Raw genomic sequence first — 25,325 nt, forward strand, 5'->3', positions numbered from 1 at the left:
AGCGTTTGCCTCGATCCTCTTCTTCCTCAAGTTCAGTCTTCTCTCTCTCTCATACTCTTTCATCCTCATCACATAACTGCAAAAAGAGGAGGAGACACTCAGTAAGACGATCGTATCTTCAGAAATACACCAGTGTGAATGAAATGTGGTTCACATTCACTTTCAAATAAATGTTCTTTGTCGGCATTGATTGTTCCATTGAGAACCTTTTTAAGGGCACAAAAGGTTCTTTAATTTTGAAAAAGGTTCTTCGGATTATTAAAATGTTCTTTACACTGAGAAAACAATGGTTTTTCTAATAGTCTATAATGATTTACTTACTGACAATTGTAGGCCTACTTAAAATTTCACATTAAAAACAGAGAACTTCGGTAATACCAGTATAAAACAAAAAATGCAGTGTGCAGTAATGACCAATTATACATTTTTTTTTTTTTTTTATTATTCAGGGTAATGATAATAATATTGCTCTTCTTAAAGGGATAGTTCACCCAAAAATGAAAATTCTGTCATCATTTACTCACCCTCAAGTTGTTCCAAACCTGTATGAGTTTCTTTGTTCTGCTGAACACAAAGGAAGATATTTTGAAGAAAGTCGGTAACCAAACAGATCTCAGTCCCCATTGACTTCCATAGTATATATTTTTCCTACTATGGAAGTCAATGGGGACCGAGATCTGTTGATTACAAACGTTCTTCCAAATATCTTCCTTTGTGTTCAGCAGAACAAAGAAACTCATACAGGTTTGGAACAACTTGAGGGTGAGTAAACAATGATAGAATTTTCATTTTTGGGTGAACTATCCCTTTAAGCCCGGGACACAATGACTAGCTGAACTCCACTCACTCACAGACTGTTTCCAATGACTTTTTTTCTTTCTTTTTTTTTTCAGTAATGACCAATTAAAGTAAAAAAAAAAAAAAATTATTATTCAGGGTAATGTTAAAAATGTCTAAAATGTTGGGTTATACTTTATTTTAAGGTGTCATTGTTACAGTGTAATTATATATCTAAGTACTGAGTAATAATAATCAACTACATGTACTTACTATAGGGTTAGGGTTTGGTTGAGGGTTAGTTGCATGTAATTATGCATAATGTACTGTTATACTGTTATAAAGTGTTACCAAATGTTGCTCTTTAAATTATTCTATGACAATTTAGTGTGAGCAGAAGTTAATAATATTACTTTTGGAACCAAACGAACTTTCAAAGGCAGATTTTTCAGGCCTGGTTTGAAATCAAGTTTAAACCCAGTGGCACTTCTTGCATCTCACAGTAGCCAGACTGTGTGTGTGTGAGCGCAGGGTCTCTTACTCCTGATGTTCACAGTAGTCCCAGTCGTGTCGCTCGTGTTTGCAGGCCAGGAAGTTGGGGAAGTTGTCTCTCTTGCACTTCATGAGTTTGATGAGGTGGTGTGCGCAGTAATCTCTCTGCTGCACCGGCAACATGGCCTGGTTCATCTGCTCCTGCGACGCCAGCATCACTGAAACACAACACAACACAAGCTGTGATCACAGAGTGTGTTCAACTTTACAGTCCGTTTTTATTACATGACAGGAACAGTGAACAAGATATTACCTGGAGTCAAAGTAAAAAACATGATAATATATATATATATGTGGGCATAAATTTCAGATCCACAGTCAAACTAAATATCATTCAGACACCAGATATAATTTTGAATTTTTTTTTTTTGTACTAGTGTGTGCAGGACACTATAGTTCATTTATGAAAGTGAGGAAAGCAAAATAAAGTAAACTGTGACATATTATATCAAAATATTCTTCATACAGTGACTACCAGTAAATTTAATACAAATTTGGGACAAAAATTTATTCCGACACTTGATCATGTTTTGCTTTAGTGTTTTTTCTTTAATTGCTAATGGACCTTTTCACACACAGACTGAACTAAATAAAGCATTGCTTGGTGATTGGTTGAGCTAAACTGGTGTTATATAATTGTGTAGTTAAATTTAACAGCTGACAGAGATTCAACATAATTCATTTATGAGACAGTCTGACAGAAGGACGGACAAAACCAGAGAAATATCCACTGATTTAATAACTCTTGACATATTTTATTAACATTTTCTAAACGATAGCGAATAAACTGTGATAATGTGAGAAATGTTGAAGGTGTCTGAATAAATGTTGGTTTGACTGTATGTAATTGAATTGCATGTAAAATATCCATCCATCCATTTGGATTACACCGTTTTAATAAACTAATAAACGTCATGTTTGCATATATGTGTCAGTCGCGCATGAAATGAGAGGTAAGATCTCTGTGATAGTATTAATAAACTTGCGTTTAAAATACACAAACAAAAACAGGTTTATATACAAGCCCCATGAATAAAATCAATTCAATCTTTAAACCAATGTTGCTCGTTTCATGGCTAGCCATACTTTAACGAAGTTCATACAATTTGTCTGAATAACTAATTGTTTTCGCAATGAATAGATATATGGTGATTATATCATTCTCATCATTTGTAAGTCGAGTTGGATAAATAAAAGCTTTTTAAATAATTATTCAAATGAAATCTAATAGACACAAATGTGACCCTGGATCACAAAACCAGTCACATGTCGCACGGGTATATTTGTAGCAATAGCCAACAATACATTGTATGGGTCAAAATTATTGATTTTTCTTTTATGCCAAAAATCATTAGGATATTAAGTAAAGATCATGTTCCATGAAGATATTTTGTAAATTTCCTATCGTAAATATATAAATATTCATTTTTGTGAGTGAATACAGCACAATTGTGAACATAAATTGACAACTTTAAAGGCGATATTCTCAATGTTTTTGCACCCTCAGATTCCAGATATTCAAATAGTTGCATCTCGGTCAAATATTGTCCTATAGGCCTATCCTAACAAACCATAATCAATGGAAAGCTTATTTATTCCGCTTTCGGATGATGTATACATCTCAATTTCAGAAAATGTACCCATGTGACTGGTTTTGTGGTCCAGGGTCACAAATGGTTAATAATAAACTAGATTTTGAATGCAGAAATCTAACCTTTTTCATTTATGTATGACTGAAAAACATCACATTAAGTTTATTAGCATAAAACTGCAAATGCATTGTGTTTTTTGGAAACAATGTTCTTTAGTCAACTCTACATGAAGTTGAGTTGTAATGACACCAACCCAACAAACACTCAGAACTCAGAACTAGACAGACACATTTAGTGGCATATCGGACTCTGACCTAAAGATCGCGGTTCATATTTAGAGAGTTAATAAACCCTGCCGTTGAGGGATAGTGTGTGAAAATGAAGTGTGTTTGAGCGGTCGTGTGTGTCACCTCTCTCCTTCCGCTCGCCGAAGCCCAGAGTCGGGTCATATTCCGACGGCTTCCGCGGGTCCGGTGTCACGTCGCTTTCCGTGATGTAGCTCCGCGCGAGATGAGACCCCATCCTCAACGCAGTATCTCACCTCTGACTGCAAAACAGCTTCACGTCCAGCTACAGAGAACTACTATACCGCTTATAATGCAGAAAGCAAATCAATTCTTCACACTGCCATTCGGTCACCTCCAGAAACCAGCTGAAGCTTCCGGTCTGCGCCGGAAGTAAACACGCGCAACGCGTAAAACTCTCCTGAACGCCCTCGACACCAATGATTCCGTTCCGACTCGAGATCTCCCTAAAAGGCTGTCAAAGATTAACTCGAAAATAAATCGCTGATGTTCATATCACACGTTACATGTATTGCGTGGACGTTAGATTTCAGTTTATATACTAACATAACACACAATTGTCTGCCCTCGTCAATAATAAATATGGTGAAAATCCAGTTTTTAATGTTGTTTATATGTACATGTGGTGTTTTTAATAGGCTTTTAGACAAACCATGTAACTTGAACTTGGCTTAAATTCATAAGTCGACACCATTGCTGAGTATTTTCTCCTTAAAACTGCAGTGAACCAAAGACAGTCTCAAAAACGAAATCGCTGGCGTTTCTGACGTCACAAACTACCTTGTAACCAATCAGATCAACGTGTGATCGTCAACGAGTGGATCTCTGAGCTGAGTGAGTGAGTGGAGGCGGGGCTCATTTGCATATTCATAGAACCTTACTAGAACTAAATTAGGCAAAGGTGTCAAGTTACATTCAAGCTATTTTAAGACATGAAGACATTTTTTTCCAAGGACAATAACATTTAAATTTGTAAGTCATGTTGGTGATCAATGATTAGTTTTAAGGGATACAATGATTGACTACAGAGGGACTTTAATAAAACAGACTTAATTTTGTTTACCTGATGAGCTCATGCGTCTGCCACAGAAATTCAAAAACTAACGGTCAGTGTCGACTCGCTCTGGTTCTCTTCATTTAATGTGTTCATGGATGCATTTATGATTCTTAAAAGATGGCAGACGACAGGATCTGCAAATTTGTTTTGTAGTAAGGATTTAGGCGGCAAATATTTACTTGAGCTTGTTAAGTTAATTAAACCTTTTAAACAAAGTTGAGATTACGGTCTCGTTTTGAAAATACATTATGGTGACATTTAAGACCCTGATCAAACACAACTGGACCAGCTAACTGATCTTTAGAAGTACGGTAATTTTACAAACAGGTGTTGGATCAGGCTTGGATCTGAACAGGCAGATCTCCAGGAACAAGATCAGGCACCCTTGAATTAGGCTAAATATAAGAGCAGGCAGGGGGGCATAATTTATTATTACCGTCAGACACACAATCACATCAACACATGTATTTAACAGCATCAACTTATAATTTAATGTGAATAATAGGCTTAAAATTCAGAGGTGTAAAGAGTACCTGAAAAGTAAAGGACCTGGAGTAAACCGTACAATTCACCAATTCCAATACGACTTGAGTAAAAATCTTAGGCCTGGTTTCACAGACAGGGCTTAGATTAAGTCAGGATTAGGCCTTAGTTCAATTAGGACATTTAAGTAGCTTTTATATATGTACTTGCCTTAGAAAAAAAAAACAACAACAACGATGTGCATGTTGATACAAAACAATGGCACTGACATATTTTAAGATGCTTTCAGTTAAAACGGCTCAAACATGCATTTTAGTCTGGGACTATTTTAAGCCTGGTCTGTGAAACCGGAGATTATGGTATCTGATTTTAACAGTTATTAAGACGGCTCAAAGATGCACTAATCCTTAACACCTAAGAGACATGCCAGTGACATGAAACATGAAACTTTCTGAGGAGAGCAATCACATGTTTATTCACTTAAAATAAAACTGAACACTTCAAAATTGCAATGAATCAAGATCAACACAACAGCCTCTTAAACATCTACAGACACTCAAGTCTCAGTTAAGCTCAAGTGTTCAAAAAGAGCATAAGTAAACCAATATCCTTCAAAAAGTTATATTCAGTATAATGGATAAATAAACTAATGTTAAGTAAAATTAAGTAGTCAAAGCCTACTTGCACTGGACTTGCCTGCATTCATGTGCTCATCTAATGTATGAAACACCTGCTAATGCACTCGCACTCATGTAAAGTGGCCACAAGTGTTTGTGAACAAGGCTAAAATGCACAAAATATACTACCTTCAATTCCCTGTAGATGGAGATATCACTTCTTTTGTAGCAGAAATAAACTGCTGCAGAAAAAGTTAGGTGCCATGCATAATTTAACAAGTAATTGCATTACTCATCACAAATGTATTGGAGTAAAGAGTACATTTACTTATTTAAAAATGTAGAGAGTAAAAGTCTTTGACTCAGTCAAACTACTAAGTAGCCAAAAATATACTTAAGTACAGGAACTAATTACATTTACACCACTGATTCAATTCAATATTTCTGACATTTGTTTCTCGCAGAACTAAAAGAGATTATAATCCCTGTCAGAAAAACAAACAAAAAAAAACAACAAACATTGTTTGTTTCTACTATTAAAGGAACAGTTCACCCAAAAATAAAGATTCTGTCATCATTTACTCAAGCTGTTCCAAACCTGTAAGAGTTTCTCTCTTCTGTTGAACACAAAAGAAGATGTTTTGAAGAGTATGGGCAACCAAACTGTTGTTGGACCCCATTGACTTCCAGTATGAAAAAATATAAAAATATACTACGGAAGTCAACGGGGCCCATAAACTGTTTGGTTGCCCATATTCTTCATTTTTGTCTCTTTATTTTCAGTCACAAGTGAGTTTCGTCTCTTCTCTCAGGTGTTGGGCTGGTCGAGGAGAGTTGACCTTGATTTACTGATAGAGGTCATCATCTCCATCATTTCTGAACTGACCCCCGGAGCCTTGGCCTGACCCTTGACCTCCACCTGACTGAGCCGCTGTAGGAAACCTGACGACGAGGCAAAGAATGAAAGAAAGAGATTATTTACACCACAAAACGAGGTATGATATGAGCTACCTTTGATTTCAATTCAATTCACATTTAATTTGTATAGCGCTTTTCACAATGCACATCGTTTCAAAGCAGCTTTACAGAAAACACACGAGTCCACATTACAATTCACAGTGATCTGTTATCAGAGGAAACTAAGTTATGCATTTCAGAAATGTACATATACAAAATCACAGATAGTAAAAAATGTATTAATTTAAACAATGTAATAATTTAATGCAGAAACAATGAGCGTATTGAAGTAATGAATACTTGTTTGTTAGCAAATGATTATGACATTTAGAAACTGTAGCATTGCTGCATGTTGATTTGTGTGTGTATGTGTTCGAGTACCTGAAGTTCCCAAATCCACGGCTCTGCTGAAGAGTCTGAGCAAACATCTCGTACTTGCGTATGTCGTTATCACTAACAGACCGACGAGCAAATCTCATGGCTTCCTCAAAATGATCCTTCCTGATCTCAGGCACCGGGTCATAATCATCGTCCTGGAAACAGTCATGAAGATATAATGCACAGGTATGAATCACGTGTTTGTATATCACACTCTAAACACACAATATAAAATGTGTAGTGAAAATCCAGCTTTTAATGTTGTTTATATGTCTATGTGGTGTTTTTAATATGCTTTAAGACAAACCATGTGCTAATTCATAAGTCGACACCATTGCTGAGTATTTTCTCCTAAAAACTGCAGTGAACCAAAGACTGTCTCAAAAACACGCTTTGAAATCGCTGGTGTTTCTGACGTCACAAACTACCTTGTAACCAATCAGGTCAACGTGTGATCGTCAACGAGTGGATCTCTGAGCTGAGTGAGTGAGTGGAGGCGGGGCTCATTTGCATATTCATAGAACCGTGCATACTAAATGAGGCAAGGGTGTCGAGTTACATTCAAGCTACTTTAAGGCATGACAAATTTTTATTTTATTCTTTTTGTCAAGATTATTTTAATACAATTTTTAAAATTAGTAATAAAATCTGACATCAATGTTGCTTCTTCATCTTAAATTACTCACAAAAACGACGAGTAAACAAACAACAATATTCTTTTAACTAACAAAAAATATTTCCATTCCAACAGTCGCCACATTCATTGTGTGTGTTCTTCTTTACGCATGTGTGTTTTTCATTGAGTTGTGCGTTGCTGTTGGCCAAGACCAGCTTATAAAACAGTCAGTTGTCCTTTAGGAAACCAGGACTTTACCGCTCTCTCTAAATCCGTGTTCAGCACACACACACACGGCTGGATACAGTGTTTTTCTCACTCACACACACACACACACACACTCACCATAGCAGTGTCCTTCCGCTCCTGGCGCTGTCTCTCCACACGGATCTCTGCCTCGATGGCTTCTCTGATGGCCAGCTTACAGGCTCTCTGGCAGATCTCCGTCAGGTCTGCTCCCGAGAAGCCCTCCGTTATCCGGGACAGATACGCCAGGTCCACGTCCTGAGGAACACACCGTTAGAGGGGGGCTTCATATGGAGATGTGTGTGTGTGTGTGTGAGAATGACCTTAGCCACTGGGGACTTGCGGAGGTTTGCGCGTAGGATGGCGGAGCGAGAGCCCATGTCAGGGAGAGGGATGTAAATCAACTGGTCCAAGCGGCCGGGTCTCAGGATTGCAGGATCTATGATGTCAGGCCTGTAAGAGCAACAGACGGGATTTGACTCCCTTCCTCACTTGCACTTCTCATGTTGTTGTTTTTTACCTGTTGGTGGCGCCGATGATAAAGACGTTCTTCTTGTCGCTCATCCCGTCCATTTCGGTCAGGATCTGGTTGATGACCCGGTCAGCCGCTCCCCCTGCGTCTCCAGCTCCCCCCCCTCGGGATTTAGCGATGGAGTCCAGCTCGTCGAAGAACAGGATACACGGGGCCGCCTGCCGGGCCTGTTACCACGGCAACACAAGCAGCATGTGACACAGTTTGAGTGAGAATGCAGTCTCTAAATTCTAAACGGAGTTCAGAACGCTTTGAGTGGAACATTAAGGTAACAGGTTAAAGCACGTTTGGCCACACTGCAGTTATAGTGTAAAGAATAATGTGTCTGGATATCACTCAAAACTTTTTTTTTTTTTTATTAACATGCTGTAAAAGAGTGAGTTAGTATATTATATACATTACTTTTCAAAAGTTTGGGGTCAATTTAAGATTTCTTGTTTCTTGAGGCATTAAATTGATCAAAAGTGACAGTAAAAGACATTTATAATGTTACAAAATTATAAAATTATGACTATATTTTATACTATATTACTATTATTACTATAAATTAAAATGATTATATTTCAAATAAATGCTTCTTTTGAACTTTCTCTTCAAAGAATCTTGAAAAAAACACTTCCACGCTTTCCAGACTTCATTAAACAACAACCATTTCAACGCTGATAATAATCAGAAATGTTCCTTGAGCATCAAATCATCATATTAGAATGATTTCTGAAGGATCATGTGACCCTGAAGACTGGAGTAATGATGCTGAATGCTTTGATCACAGGAATAAATTACACTTTTCAATACATTCACATAGAAAACATTTTAAATTGTAATCATATTTCACAATATTACCATTTAGCGACAGCCTGGTTGGTAATGCGACTCTTCTTTTCAAAACAAACAGTATTACTGACCACAAACTTTTCAACAATAGTGTGTATGTAGTCAGTTCTTCTCTTGAAGAATCGCAAGTGGTCACGGGAAAGAGGAAACACATTTGAGAAGCATGATGATGTTAAAACCACATGTAAAACAGCAGGAGTTTGTTCACCTTATCGAACACATCTCTGACGTTTGCCTCTGATTCACCAAACCACATGGTGAGCAGTTCTGGGCCTGCAATCAATGCAAAATATGGAACAGATTACACACACACACTCATCCTATGCTTTTTTAACTTCACTCTTCTCTCTCACACACACACGTACCTTTAATGGACACAAAGTTGGCCTGGCACTCGTTGGCAATGGCTTTAGCTAGTAGGGTTTTGCCACAACCAGGTGGACCGTAGAATAAAACCCCTCGGGATGGAGTCATTCCAAACTTCAGGAATTTATCCGGATACTCCACAGGATACTTAACAGAGAGAGAGAGAGAGAGAGAAAGTGAGCAAGAGAATGAACGGCCACTTCATACCTGTTGCAGGGCCTAAAAGTAACACTCGCCAAGCGCCAAATGAGTAAAAATCAGTGTTGGTGAGTATGTGAAACGGTGTCAATGGCCAGTAACATTTTTATGAATGTGTGCTGCATCATGATGGAAGTTCAAGCTTTGCCAATTTAAATATTTAAGCTTCAGATGATGGGAACTCAGGTCATTACTTGCTTTGAGGGAAGTTTTCTGTGTGCAAACATCAGAAGTAATACACGTCTCAGCTAGCCAATACTTAATTGAGCGCTTTTTCATATCTTGCTCTTGAACAGACATATTCAAACCAAATTATGTCAAAATGGCCGTCTTAGCAAGTGTCCATAGTTAGTTATGTCTCAACTGAGAGTAAACAGTTGAGAAACAAAATGCATGTGTAACAGTATATTGGATCCGTGCGTTCGCGTCTGCATTTTTAATGTTAATCAAACAACAAAAGACAAAGAACAATCACTCATTGCTGAATTGACAGAATAACTTTTGTAACTTTAATAAGGAGATTAAAAAGTTCGTCGAGACAAACTTTAAGTTGGCTTGAGAAAGTTTGGACCAGAAAGTTTGAATTAAGTTTCAAGTAGTTTGAAGTTTAAATTAGTTTAAAGTTTAAAACGTGTGGTTACACACACACAGACACCCAATACATTTTCTTAAGCCATTGGCAGGTGTGGCCCTGCCTGTTAGTGTGTGTGTGTGTGTGTGTGGTTTACCTGCACAAGCTCCTGTAACTCTCGCTTCACCTCATCGAGTCCTCCGATGTCCTCCCAGTTCACCTGAGGAACCTCCACTAAAGTCTCCCTCAGCGCAGACGGGTTACTCTGACTGAGAGCCCACTGGAAGAGACAACAGATGCTGCTCACTAATGAGATCTCTCGAATGTGTCAACTGTTGCCGGTAGACAAACAGAACAATAAATGGAAAGCAAATGAACACTTTTGCTTAAGACACATGATTTATTGTGAGGGAAAAAGACCCCAGTAATCTCAAACGATGAGTTCCAAAAGAGATAAATAAGTGTATTTACAGTTTGGAGTATGACAATAAACCCAGAAAAAACATGGTTGTAATAAAAATAAATGTACAACATTAAACCCACGGTAGGAAAAATAGTTTAAATGCTTCTGCGTTGGCTTGCAGAACTATTGCTTTCCCCCAGAGAAGCTTTTCATTTGCTCGCAAAAGCACTGAAATATAGTTTTTCCTTCCATCTCATATTATTTTCATCACAAAAGTTTTGTGAGAGAATGGATTGAAATACAAATCATCCTCCCATCCGTTTTTTTTTTTTTTTTTTTATCACCATGGCCCTTTAGTGGCTTCCTACTACATCTCTCCCTCAAGTGAATTCATTAATTTTTCTCATTTTGTCTCTTTTCATTTCTCCCAACGAATTTAAGCAGAAACATCTGATAAAAATTGATAATTAAATGCATCATCAAGATCTCTGTCATGTCTGTGGATCAATGAAAGAGCAACATCTGAGTAAGAGATTGGTCGTCTGCTTCCGAGTGTGTGAGCGCTGAAGCTGACCTTGAAGTCATCCATGGTGACGGCCAGTGAGTTGAGGAGTTCTGCATCGATACTGTCGTCCTCCAGGTCGATTAAGGTCATCTTTTTGCGGATGGCCTGCAGCGCTGCCTCTGAACACAGAGCGGCCATATCTGCTCCCACATGCCCGTGCGTTTCAGCCGCAATCTGTCATACACAGAGACAGTTATGAGATATCTAGACATGAATAAAACCAGGGGCTCATCGCGCCTCCCCGCTCTGCACAGTTTGTATGTCTCTCTTATCTAACACCTGATTCAGATCATGATCTCGCGCCATGAACTCGGGTGCGTCCCGATTGACAGGGTCCCTATGCAGTGTTCACTAATCCTTAAACACGGGATATCCATTTTCACTTAAATTCCCCCTGTGGTCAATCATTTTATCCCTTAAAACTCATCTTTGATCACCAAAATAACATATTTAAAAGTCAAGCCTTAAAATATCTTGAATATAACTCAACACCCTTGCCTCATTTAGTATACGCGGTTCTATGAATATGCAAATGAGCCCCGCCTCCACTCACTCACTCACTCACTCAGCTCAGAGATCCACTCGTTGACGATCACACGTTGATCTGATTGGTTACAAGGTAGTTTGTGACATCAGAAACACCAGCGATTTCAAACCGTGTTTTTGAGACTGTCTTTGAAAATACTCAGCAATGATGTCGACTTATGAATTTACACATGGTTTGTCTTAAAGCATATTAATAACACCACATAGACACATAAACAGCATTAAAAGCTGGATTTTCACCACAGGGGGACTTTAAAAAACTCCCTTAACTTAAGTCGCGCACATTAGAGGAGTTTAAGGTGCCATAATATGCTTCTGTAAATAAATTACCATGCTTTCATTTAATATGCATGTGTATATTTCGTTATATTAAACATTTATTTTTGTCTTATTCAACCCGTAGTCATCACTGACTTGTAACTGTCGTGTCTCACACACTTTACTCGCACGAACAGCCACATAAACACACCTGTTTCGGATTAGATACTTAAGATGGTTGAATACCCTTGGAAGTCCACTAGGCAGTGCACTAACGGTTGAATGTAACACACCCCTCAACTGAGCATGACCGATAAGAGAGACAGAGCGGGGAGGTGAAGGACTGGGATTGGGAAAACCCCTGAATTAGACCTCCATCACTCTCTGGTTCTCACCCGCTCCAGGTCCACATCTTCCCATAGTTTCATGTTCTTGGTGTGAATCTGTAAAATCTCCAGCCTGCCGGTGGAATCAGGGATGCCAATGTCAATCTCTCGATCAAAACGACCTGCAGAGAGGAGACAAACCAACACTTACAGCTGACCTTTCTTTAGAGAGTGCGTTTTGGGCCATTCGGGGTTTCAATTTAACACCCGCAAACCCGCCAACTGCTGGTAAAAATCACTGGCCAATGTGGCGTGTTGCTTTATTATGTTTACTCACTTTGCTGGGGAAGTTCGTGTAAACCAAATCTGCACAGATTTAGAGCAAATACTGAACTCGTGAGTCACCGTGATATATTAAATACAGCGTACTGCGCAGAATCTGCTAATATCTGGCTTACTTGAACATTAAAGGGTAACTAAACCCTAAACCAACTTTTTTTAGTTAATGATCTGTAAGAATGGGTCTTTATTAGTGCTGTTCATTGATTCAAGTAACTTCTTTGACATTTGGGTATAAAGTGTTTTAATTCTACAATATATGGTGTAAAAACGTCTGAGTGCTGCCCTCTTCAGGTTGAACGGTGGCTACTGCAGTTGAATTTTCCTATTGGATGTTGCGGTACTGCGTGACGTAAGCGGTACTGCGTGACGTAAGCAGGTTCCAGCTCACCACGCCCTTGGTACGAGCTCACCACGCCCCTGGCAGTATAAAAAACATCTTGTTGCGTCAAAACCACTGTAGCGAGTCAGGAGTTGGAATTGCGAGTATTGAAAACGATCAGGGTAGAGTATTTTTAGCATCTATTTAGCATAGCATTTATATAGTCATTTATATTATTTCTTGTAGCCTAGGTAGTTTATTATTAGCATAGTTGTTAGTGTAGTATTGTTAGAAGCATAGTTTGTTAGTAGCATAACGTTAGTATTGCATCAGTTAGGATAGCTTCGAGTAAGCGTAGATTTATCTGTATTTAGTACAGTGGTCAGGATGGTACGTAGGTGTAGTGTTGCTGGTTGTAACAGCACTGCTGGACTGCATAGTTTTCCAGCAGATTTGGAAATTAGGCGACAGTGGTTGCATGCACTTGGCCTGGAAGACCGTGAGTTCCCGCCTAGAGCTCAAGTGTGAAACCTGCATTTTACGCGGGATTGCTTCTCCAACGCGATAGAGGTGGAAATGGGCTTCTCCACACAGCTCGCGCTGAAAAGCAATGCAGTGCCAAACGCTGCTCTGAGTCCTCCTGCATGGACTCCACCACCGCAGCGGCGTCTTGAGGTGAGTGATCATATATATTTTAATCACAATTTACGGTTAGGCAAAAGTTAATCCTCTGGGGTCGACAAACGCGCCAGCGCATTTTACTGGATTTTTTCACATAGCGGCAAAATATGAATAGCTGCTAGCAGCTATACGGAAAGCGCGCGCTATTGACATCAACTCGATAAAACTCATCAGATGCATGTACTTTACGTCGTCTTGCGACCCTGTGAGGAATAAAAATAGCGCTCAGACACTGGCCCCATTCTCCCGTGCGCGGCTGCTTCGCTAGCATCGTCGGATGCCGATCGCGATTCGGGAGTTAAGACCGCAATTTGAGCCAGCGGCTCGAACTGATAAGGTTCTGGTCCTGCTGTGTCCGCGGACAATTCGCCCTCCTCCACTTCAGGTGAAGGTGGGGGAGAAAAGTCCTCGACCTCAAATGATCGCTCTGTTGCACAGCTACTTGCGTCACTCCAGTCAGTCTCCATTTTAGAGTCTGACAGCAGCTGTCAATTAATCCGTCACTGCAGGGTCTCAATGCACGCCCCCGCGCTCAGCCCCGCCCTCGGTTCGTCCCCTCTATCTCCGCTGGGGTCTGCCCACTTTTCTAGCATTTTTCAAATATTGCCAGTGGGTGGAGTCAGGCTCTGACCAGGGGTTTAGTTACCCTTTAAAGTCACAACGCAACAAATAACGGCGCGCTTGTTCACTTGCATTGAAGCAACAGCGTAGATTAAAAAGCATTTGGTTAACAGAAAAGACTGTGATTTTCCAACATCCTACTTTTTTATGTTCTTTGTACTGTATTGATCTGTCCATCTAAAACACATTTTTGGTGAAAAGGATGAGGGTGAGGGTGAAAGAGGAAGGAGGAGATGCTGGATGATAGGATTTTGTTTTAATAAAAATATCAAAATATATATATAATTTTTGGGGGATTTCATAATTAATTTCTATGTATTCCAAGCTTTGACAATATTGTATTATTTACAGTCATCCCAATAAAGCAATTTTGAATTGAATCAAATGAATATTCATACATATAAGAAAAAAATATCTATAAATATATAAGAAAAAGGAATAAAAAAGAAAGAAATAAACTGGATTAATCTGGTTTATTTTTATAGTTTTGAAGTTCTGAATGGCCGGTAACTTAAAAATGTAGTAGCCAAATATAGTAGCAAAAACGTAGTAGCCGGCATGAATGTCTATTATATGTGCATGTGTGTGTGTGTGTGTTCGCACCGAAGCGGCGTAGAGCGGGATCCACACTGTTGGGTCTGTTGGTGGCCGCCATCACCACCACATGAACACGCTGCTTCAGGCCGTCCATCAGCGTGAGCAGCTGAGACACGATCCTGCGCTCGACCTCGCCGTGAGTCTGCACACATCAGCCATTACACCTCTGACACACAGCAGACCGTCCAGAGTCACATCACACACACACCCGCCTCTCCTCACCTTCTCTCGCTTCGGAGCGATCGCATCCAGCTCATCGATGAAGATGATCGCAGGGGCGTTTTTCTCCGCCTCCTCGAAAGCTTTTCTCAGGTTGCTCTCAGACTCCCCTGCGAGTTTGCTCATGATTTCAGGACCTGGGGAACATTATTCATAACATTATATATTTCTCTATATATGTATGTTTATGTTGCATGCATGAATGTATCTGAAAGGGGCTGAATATTTCTGATATTCATAATGAGTGATAAAAGTTAAAAAAAAAAAAAAAAAGATTTTCTCAGCTTTTTGTTCAGAATGTTGTTTTTGTACGAAACGGCCACATTCAAGTGTTCTAAAAAAAAGATTTTCTCAGCGTTTTGTTCAAAATGTTGTTTTTTTACGAAACGGCCACATTCAAGTGTAAAAAAAAAAAAAAGAAAGATTTTCTCAGCTTTTTGTTCAGAATGTTGTTTTTGTACGAAACGGCCACATTCAAGTGTTCAAAAAAAAAAAGATTTTCTCAGCTTTTTGTTCAAAATGTTGTTTTTTTACGAAACGGCCACATTCAAGTGTTTTTAAAAAAAAACATGTTTTGTTAAACACATGTTTAAATTTTTTTTATTTTTTTTTCAGCTTTTTGTTCAGAATGTTGTTTTTTTACGAAACCGCCACATTCAAATGTAAAAAAAAAAAAGAAGATTTTCTCAGCTTTTTAAAAGTTCAGAATGTTGTTTTTGTACGAAACGGCCACATTCAAGTGTTTTTAAAAAAAAAAGAAAAAAAAAAGATTTTCTTAGCTTTTTGTTCAGAATGTTGTTTTTTTACGAAATGGCCACATTCAAGTGTTTTAAAAAAAAAAAAGAAAAAAAAAGATTTTCTCAGCTTTTTGTTCAGAATGTTGTTTTTTTACGAAACGGCCACATTCAAGTGTTTTAAAAAAAAAAAAGACAAAAAAAGATTTTCTCAGCTTTTTGTTCAGAATGTTGTTTTTGTACGAAACGGCCACATTCAAGTGTTCAAAAAAAAAAAGATTTTCTCAGCTTTTTGTTCAAAATTTTGTTTTTTTACGAAACGGCCACATTCAAGTGTTTAAATTTTTTTTATTTTTTTTTCAGCTTTTTGTTCAGAATGTTGTTTTTTTACGAAACCGCCACATTCAAATGTAAAAAAAAAAAAGAAGATTTTCTCAGCTTTTTAAAAGTTCAGAATGTTGTTTTTGTACGAAACGGCCACATTCAAGTGTTTTTAAAAAAAAAAGAAAAAAAAAAGATTTTCTTAGCTTTTTGTTCAGAATGTTGTTTTTTTACGAAATGGCCACATTCAAGTGTTTTAAAAAAAAAAAAGACAAAAAAAGATTATCTCAGCTTTTTGTTCAAAATGTTGTTTTTTACGAAACGGCCACATTCAAGTGTTTTAAAAAAAAAAAAGAAAAAAAAAGATTTTCTCAGCTTTTTGTTCAGAATGTTGTTTTTTTACGAAACGGCCACATTCAAGTGTTTTAAAAAAAAAAAAGAAAAAAAAAGATTTTCTCAGCTTTTTGTTCAAAATGTTGTTTTTTACGAAACGGCCACATTCAAGTGTTTTAAAAAAAAAAAAGAAAAAAAAAGATTTTCTCAGCTTTTTGTTCAGAATGTTGTTTTTTTACGAAACGGCCACATTCAAGTGTTTTAAAAAAAAAAAGAAAAAAAAAGATTTTCTCAGCTTTTTGTTCAAAATGTTGTTTTTTACGAAACGGCCACATTCAAGTGTTTTAAAAAAAAAAAAGAAAAAAAAAGATTTTCTCAGCTTTTTGTTCAAAATGTTGTTTTTTACGAAACGGCCACATTCAAGTGTTTAAAAAAAATAAAAATAAAAAAAAAGATTTTCTCAGCTTTTTGTTCAAAATGTTGTTTTTTTACGAAACGGCCACATTCAAGTGTAAAAAAAAAAAAAAAAGAAGATTTTCTCAGCTTTTTGTTCAGAATGTTGTTTTTGTACGAAACGGCCACATTCAAGTGTTTTTTAAAAAAAAAAGAAAAAAAAAGATTTTCTCAGCTTTTTGTTCAGAATGTTGTTTTTTTACGAAACGGCCACATTCAAGTGTAAAAAAAAAAAAAAAAGATTTTCTCAGCTTTTTGTTCAGAATGTTGTTTTTGTACGAAACGGCCACATTCAAGTGTTTTTTAAAAAAAAAAGAAAAAAAAAGATTTTCTCAGCTTTTTGTTCAGAATGTTGTTTTTGTACGAAACGGCCACATTCAAGTGTTTTAAAAAAAAGATTTTCTCAGCTTTTTGTTCAAAATGTTGTTTTTTTACGAAACGGCCACATTCAAGTGTAAAAAAAAAAAAAAAGAAGATTTTCTCAGCTTTTTGTTCAAAATGTTGTTTTTTACGAAACGGCCACATTCAAGTGTTTTAAAAAAAAAAAAGAAAAAAAAAGATTTTCTCAGCTTTTTGTTCAGAATGTTGTTTTTTTACGAAACGGCCACATTCAAGTGTTTTAAAAAAAAAAAAGAAAAAAAAAGATTTTCTCAGCTTTTTGTTCAAAATGTTGTTTTTTACGAAACGGCCACATTCAAGTGTTTTAAAAAAAAAAATAAAAAAAAATATTTTCTCAGCTTTTTGTTCAAAATGTTGTTTTTTACGAAACGGCCACATTCAAGTGTTTAAAAAAAAAAAAATAAAAAAAAAGATTTTCTCAGCTTTTTGTTCAAAATGTTGTTTTTTTACGAAACGGCCACATTCAAGTGTAAAAAAAAAAAAAAAGATTTTCTCAGCTTTTTGTTCAGAATGTTGTTTTTGTACGAAACGGCCACATTCAAGTGTTTTTTAAAAAAAAAAAGAAAAAAAAAGATTTTCTCAGCTTTTTGTTCAGAATGTTGTTTTTGTACGAAACGGCCACATTCAAGTGTTTTAAAAAAAAGATTTTCTCAGCTTTTTGTTCAAAATGTTGTTTTTTTACGAAACGGCCACATTCAAGTGTTTTAAAAAAAAGATTTTCTCAGCTTTTTGTTCAAAATGTTGTTTTTCTACGAAACGGCCACATTCAAGTGTAAAAAAAAAAAAAAAGATTTTCTCAGCTTTTTGTTCAGAATGTTGTTTTTGTACGAAACGGCCACATTCAAGTGTTTTTTTTAAAAAAAAGAAAAAAAAAGATTTTCTCAGCTTTTTGTTCAGAATGTTGTTTTTGTACGAAACGGCCACATTCAAGTGTTTTAAAAAAAAGATTTTCTCAGCTTTTTGTTCAAAATGTTGTTTTTTTACGAAACGGCCACATTCAAGTGTTTTAAAAAAAAGATTTTCTCAGCTTTTTGTTCAAAATGTTTTTTTACGAAACGGCCACATTCAAGTGTTTTAAAAAAAAAAGATTTTCTCAGCTTTTTGTTCAGAATGTTGTTTTTGTACGAAACGGCCACATTCAAGTGTTTTAAAAAAAAGATTTTCTCAGCTTTTTGTTCAAAATGTTGTTTTTTTACGAAACGGGCACATTCAAGTGTAAAAAAAAAAAAAAAAGATTTTCTCAGCTTTTTGTTCAGAATGTTGTTTTTGTACGAAACGGCCACATTCAAGTGTTTTTAAAAAAAAAAGAAAAAAAAAGATTTTCTCAGCTTTTTGTTCAGAATGTTGTTTTTTTTACGAAACGGCCACATTCAAGTGTTTTTAAAAAAAAAAGAAAAAAAAAGATTTTCTCAGCTTTTTGTTCAGAATGTTGTTTTTTTACGAAACGGCCACATTCAAGTGTTTTTAAAAAAAAAAAGAAAAAAAGATTTTCTCAGCTTTTTGTTCAAAATGTTTTTTTACGAAACGGCCACATTCAATGTTTAAAAAAATAAAAATAAAAAAAGAAAGATTTTCTCAGCTTTTTGTTCAAAATGTTGTTTTTGTACGAAACCGCCACATTCAAGTGTTTTAAAAAAAAGATTTTCTCAGCTTTTTGTTCAGAATGTTGTTTTTTATGAAACGCCCACATTCAAGTGTTTTAAAAAAAAAGATTTTCTCAGTTTTTTGTTCAAAATGTTGTTTTTTTACGAAACGGCCACATTCAAGTGTTTAAATTTTTTTTTTTTTTTTTTTCAGCTTTTTGTTCAGAATGTTGTTTTTTTACGAAACGGCCACATTCAAGTGTTTAAAAAAATAAATAAAAATAAAGATTTTCTCAGCTTTTTGTTCAAAATGTTTTTTTTTTACGAAACGCCCACATTCAAGTGTAAAAAAAAAAAAAAAAAAAAATTTGATGTCAGTGCAGTCAGTTTGATAATATTAAGTGTCTTTTAGCGCTCTCAGTGCCAGACTCTGTGTTTGTACCATTGATGAGAAAGAAGAAAGCTCCCGTCTCATTGGCTACAGCTCGAGCCACCAGTGTTTTCCCCGTCCCGGGAGGACCGTACAGCAGGATCCCCCTCGGAGGCTGAGGAACCACAGCGAGGGATTTTCTTTAGAAACGGACATGATGTCTAGATGAGTGTTATATAGTGCGATTCTTGCCTTCACTCCGATGGCTTTGAACAGGCCGGGGTGTCTGAGAGGAAGCTCCACCATCTCTTTAATCTGGGCCAGCTGTTTCCGACAGCCCCCGATGTCATCGTACCCGATGTCATTCAGACTCTCCTCCTCATCCTGACACCGGCGACATATCACATCATCACGTGGTGTAGCGCTACAATGGAGAAAGCGTACAGGTGTGATGACCTCACACTCACCTCTCGTTTGATTGGTTCTCCCTCGCAGTGGACGATGGTATCCGGGGCAACGATGCAGTGAGGGGCGGGGTCTGTCTCCACCACTTTAAACTCCACTGCTCTCATGCCTCCTCTCACCAGGAAAATATCGCCTGCGGAAAGAGTCAAAATACACTAAATCATGTTCAGTTCTGGTGCATAATGGGAAATGTTGTGTAGACCAGCGGGTGTGTAGTAATCTAGTCCATCTCTGTTGCATTGTTGTTATTGTTAACAAAAAGAAAACTATTACAAAAAAAATATTCATTGAAATAAAGCTGTAGTAAAAAAAAAAAAAAAAAAGGTTTACCTGGCAGCTAATCAAAATAAAATATTAAATAAAGCATTGTTATTGTTAACAGAACTGAAAGTATTGAAAATCATGTTTTATTAATTGAAATAAAGCTGTAGTAGAATAAACTATAAATATCAGATGAAAAACCTTCAAGGAAAAAAAAAGAGAAAGGTTTTCTTGTCAGCTAATCAAAATAAAATAAGCTGAAGTAATAAAACTGAAATAAAAAATACTTTTAAAAATATTGAAATAAATAGAAATATATTTTTTAGTAAAATAATAATTGGCTGGTTAATTGGCCAATAATTTGAAATTATTAATTAATAATACAATAATAAAAAATAAAAAAATGGCATAAATTACAAACTAATAATAAAATTAAAAGTAAAAAAATTAATAGTAAAATAATAATTGGCAGATTAATTGGACAATATTTTGAAAATATTGGCATTGATTGAAAGTTTGTTTGATTGAAATTCCTCAATTTGGCAGTGATGGAAAATACATAGAAATAAATATATGAAAATATAAAAAAACGGCATAACATTACAAACTAAAATGAAAATGAAAACTGAAAATATCAAATTAAAAGCTAATCAAAGCATAAACAAATACTAGAATAGTTTAAAAATATTAGTAAAATAATAATAATCGGCAGATTAATTGGCCAATATTTTCAAATTATTGGCATTGAGTTCCTCAATAAATCTGCAGTGATGGATGCGATGAATATGCGTCTTTCCAAACCTTTCTGGTAATAAGCGTGCAAAATAAAGATGTTGCAAACATATTACAAAAACCCTGGCTTATCGTCTAATCCTTTCCTAAACCTGCTTCTTATCTAAACCCCAGCTGTTCAAATGTCAATCTAAAGCTCAAAGCAGATTCAGAACAAACACTCATTATCAAACCTAAACCCGTGTGCAGAACTGACTGACTGAGTGTATGTGTGTGTGTGTGTGTGTACCTTTGTGGACCGGTCGGTAGGCCTCCAGAAAATACGGCTTCAGGAAAACATCGAACAGGTTTCCCGTCAGCCCCTCGATAGTGTCGTCAATGGGAAGAACGTGGATGCGCTTCCCATATTTCACATCTGGACAGGCGTGGATACTACACACACACACACACACACACACACACACACACACGTGTGAGTACCACAGTAGATTTAGCTTTAACACTTAGAGAGAAACAGTTTGAAATGAATGTATGTAATGGTGTTGCTGGGAAATGCAGGGGCAGCAGTAAAGCCTGATGTCATCATGATGTCACCTGATGACATCACCGAGACGCACGCGCAGGTTGTTGCGTGTGACCCTGTTCATGCGCACGCGCTCGTTGCCACACGTCTCGTCAGTGAGAACAATGCAGACCGTCTGTCTCCGTTTCCGACCGCGCAGCACCACGGTGTCTCCACGAAACATCTGCAGCTCCTCCATCTTAACCTGACACACACACACACACACACACACACTATTACAAATAAACAGGGCTTGACATTAACACCCGCCAGTTGGATTTTACGCAGTCACTCCTACTAGCCACTTTGGTGGGTTGAATTTTAGAAATAATATACTTTTTCAATTGTTTTCTTTTAAAAAGGCAATGTAGTGTTGTCAAAAATATAGATTTTTCGATACATATCTGAAACGCTGCTTTACTCATATTCGCCAATACTCATTTTCCGCAGATCAGACACATGATACCAGCTGCTCTTTCTCTCTCATCTCTCCGACAGCGAGTCAGCATTTATTTACTGTTGTGCGACACACAAACCCGCCTCTCCTCACTCACTCGCTTCATTTGCTCTGGATGAATATTGTTGCTGTTACAGGCCTTGAATTTGGGCATGGGATTGTGCGTATTGCACATCATTTTGCTCTCACACCCAAAGTGCGTCACATAAAGCCTCCTCTCAGCACTAAACTGAGTTATTTTTCGCTGCTTATTGCGATTAAACAGTCAAAAACACACAAAATAATGTCAAAATGGAAGTCTTGTTTTAGGTGAATGTAAACAGTTGAGAAAGAAACACGTGTGTATCAGTACAATGGATCAGTGCGTCCGGTCTTAAAGTGACAGCAGCCTAATTATGCCTAATATATAATACAAATATCTATTTGGATGCAAAAATCACAGAGTTAAGGCGCCGCATCTCTGTAAACCTAAACAAGAGGGAGGTCCGGCACCCCCAGACTTTCGTCTTTATTACTGGGCTTCTCACATCAGACACATTTCAGTGTGGTTGGATGATCATAGAGTTCCTCCAGATTGTCTCCAAATAATTTGTGATCAGTGTTATCCCTACAATCCGGGAGCGCTGATTCTCTCTCCCGTAACTCTGAATCATTCCATCTTTAATAGTAATATCATAATTGGGAATATACATCAGATCTGGAAACAGATAAAAGAACATTTCAAGATAAAGTCCCTTTCATTTCTAACTCCTATGACTAAGAATCCATCATTTACGGCATCGAGATTAGATGGGACCTTTACGCAATGGGAAGAACTGGGTATACGTACTATAGGAGATCTTTTCTTTGATGGGGTTCTGGCATCCTTTAGTCAACTGCAACAGACATTTAAACTTCCACAGAGTCTTTTTTAATTTTATTTCTGCAGATTATGTATAATATGCGTGCTCATACACCTTCATTGGATATTACATCACCCTCAATTATTGATAAATGTCTTGATCAGTGTAAAGGAAGTAAAAAGGCATTATCGATTATGTATAACTTGCTGCAATCCTTTAATTCTCCCTCTACAAGATTTCTTAAGGAGGACTGGGAGAAAGAACTATAATAAAGTGGAAATTTCTGAGGAAACTTGGCAGAAGAGATTATGAAGATATTAAAAGATATTAATGAACATTCTATCAGTTCCAGACACTGCCTTATTCATTTAAGGTCATTCACAGACTGCGTTATTCAAAGAAGAAGTGTTTCGACCCATTGTTTTGTTTTTTTGCTCCAAGATGCAGAGTTATTGGAATGAAATTTTTTGATGTGCGTTCAGAAACGTTTAGGGTGCAAATGCAGCCGGACCCGGCACTCATCATTCTGGGACTTTCTGAACACATGCATCCATCGTCAGGAGCACCAACTGCTAGAATCTAGTTTAATTACGGCCAAGAAGTTACTCCTGTTGTTCTGGAAGAAAAAGGAGGCTCCTGCTCTTCTGCCAAGTTTAAGTGTGAGCACTTAACCTCATAAAAAAAAAAAAAAAAAGATTTCCTCTTCCTTTAATCCTCCCTTATCGGGCTTATGCTGAACAATGCCTGAACTTTGTATTTTGAGCACTTCTTGCGTTGTTTTTGCCTCTTCACGGTGACTCGCTTAATTTAGTCCTAAATTGTAAGTCGCTTTGGACAAAAGCGTCTGCTAAATGACTAAATGTGAATGTGTAAATGTCCTACTGTCAAGTTATGGCTTGGAGAGATGTCTTCTACTGTACATTCGGAACAAATTAGAGACTGTTTGAAGGGAGGATTTGAGCAGTTTGACACAATCTGCCTCCATTTTAGCTGTTATCTTGATGGAAACCAAGTGGATTAATGCACAGTTTTGTTAATGTAACGGTTTAACATTCCTTCATCATACCTTTTCAAGTCAATGCAAACAGGGCGGGGATGGGATGGTTTGTTTATATGTTTGTTTTTAATAATTATTATTATGTATTATTGGTAAAGAGACATCTGTAAGATTGTAAATTCATCTTAAAAAAATAAAAATAAAAAAGTCTTCCAATAAAACTTACTTGACAAAAACAAAAATATATCTATCTGGCATGGTATCCCCATTTCCCCCATGGTATCGAAGTCAAAATTGTGGCTTGTAACTTTGAAAAGCACTAGCCAAGAGCGACTGCTGAGCAAACCAGTTAATGTCAAGCCCTGAAAATAAAGGTTCTTTATTGGCATCTATGGAAACTTTCCATTGCACAAAAGTTCACAAGAAGAAAACAATGGTTCTTATATAAGAACTGTTCACTGAACGGTACTTTGGCTAACCGAAAACGGTTCTTCTATAGCATCGCTGTAAGAAAAAAAAAAGAAAAACCTTTTTAACCTTATTTTTCTAAGAGTGCGGGAAGCACACACACAACCATAGACACATTACCTGTGACAAGCACACAATACTGTTGTCCTCATTGGTGGCTTCATCCACGACCAGTCGATTCGGCCGAATCTTCTGCTTCAGAATAGCAGTGGAGTAATCCTCCGACTTTGGACTGTTCAACACACACACACACACACAATCCAATTTTCCACAACATTAATAATACACAGGGAAGTACATGCACGACTCTTTACAAAAGCCAAGTCAGCACATGTGTAAGAACTCACCGCTGTTGTTTCTCTGAATCTTTCTTCAGAATCAGTCATATTGAAAATCATGGCATATAAATATTACAGTAGACTGCACAATAATATGACACTAAACAGCACAAGAACAGTGACAACAGACCACATAAAATGTCACTTTATACTCATCAACTTCCAGAAACTGGCAGAATTAAATCATTTTAAATGCAAAAGTCAATTTGTGGGAACGGTTTCAGTCAGAAAACACTATATATATATATATATAGACACTGTATAACAAATATATGTATACTGTAAATATAACAATTATATAGTGTATATATATATTATTTATAACAGATCAATAATATAAAACTGAGAAAAATGCAGTATATTGGTCCATAAGGTTCAAGCCATTTTATAACCAAGTTTTAATGAGAATGAAACATGAAAACAGTTCTTGATCGCACTAATGTGAACACACACACACACACACACACACACACACACACACACACACACACTGCTGTCTGGTCTCCTGTTTCTTCATGTGACACTGGTCTGTTTTTAGAGCAAAGTTATGTCTACTGCCAAGATCAAACTACCAAAACAAACACACTCACACACACACACACACACACATTACTTTTCACGATCAAACCTTATGAATCAGCAGAAAAAGATCCTTATAAACACTATAACACTCTACAACGATCTGAAATATTTAACTAAAGATCGTGTTTTAGACGAATGTTACCTACACAGTCTAAACACACACACAAACAAACACACTCCCGCACCCAAAGCTCAGCGTGTGCACTCACTCTGAGGCTCCAGCGGCGGGCATGGCGGAGGAAGAGAGCCTGTTCTGGGGTCGAGACGAACACAAACCAGCCTATCCTTATCCCAGAGGTCAGGAGTCCCGCTCGAGTGGGCAGTCCTCAGTTCAGTGCAGCGCTCTCGCTGACCGCATGCTCCATGCCGACGAGGTGTGTGTGTGTGTGTGTGTGTGGCACGTCTGAAACCCATCCCCTCGCGTATAAATCATATTCTGTGCACGTTACATGCACATGGACACAAAACAC

General features: G+C 37.2%; 2 protein-coding genes across 2 annotated transcripts in view; both read right to left on the minus strand.

Annotated features, from left to right (window-relative positions):
- ndufb7 (NADH:ubiquinone oxidoreductase subunit B7) overlaps positions 1-3,635 on the minus strand; it is a 3,749-nt gene extending 114 nt beyond the window's left edge. The window contains exons 1-3 of the mRNA XM_084401642.1: positions 3,332-3,635; positions 1,319-1,487; positions 1-76 (exon numbers count right to left, since the gene is read on the minus strand). The exon at positions 1-76 is cut by the window's left edge and continues 114 nt beyond it. Coding sequence (XP_084257768.1) covers positions 1-76; positions 1,319-1,487; positions 3,332-3,443 — 357 coding nt within the window. The 5' untranslated portion in view covers positions 3,444-3,635. The remainder of the gene's footprint in view (positions 77-1,318; positions 1,488-3,331) is intronic.
- A 1,041-nt stretch (positions 3,636-4,676) lies between these two features.
- LOC311286182 (transitional endoplasmic reticulum ATPase) lies at positions 4,677-25,295 on the minus strand. The gene is made up of 19 exons (XM_084402284.1): positions 25,065-25,295; positions 24,056-24,167; positions 21,204-21,376; positions 20,899-21,041; positions 19,619-19,749; positions 19,404-19,535; positions 19,224-19,326; positions 14,962-15,095; positions 14,746-14,881; positions 12,249-12,361; positions 11,059-11,223; positions 10,239-10,361; positions 9,312-9,459; positions 9,155-9,219; positions 8,101-8,279; positions 7,904-8,033; positions 7,680-7,838; positions 6,722-6,873; positions 4,677-6,325 (listed from the first exon to the last, which is right to left on the minus strand). The coding sequence occupies exons 1-19, from the start codon at positions 25,085-25,087 to the stop codon at positions 6,229-6,231; spliced, it is 2,418 nt and encodes an 805-aa protein (XP_084258410.1). The 5' UTR covers positions 25,088-25,295; the 3' UTR covers positions 4,677-6,228.
- Between the last annotated feature and the right edge of the window lie 30 nt (positions 25,296-25,325).

Source organism: Rutilus rutilus (genome assembly GCF_951802725.1).
Source record: "Rutilus rutilus genome assembly, chromosome: 2".
Lineage (NCBI taxonomy): Eukaryota > Metazoa > Chordata > Actinopteri > Cypriniformes > Leuciscidae > Rutilus > Rutilus rutilus.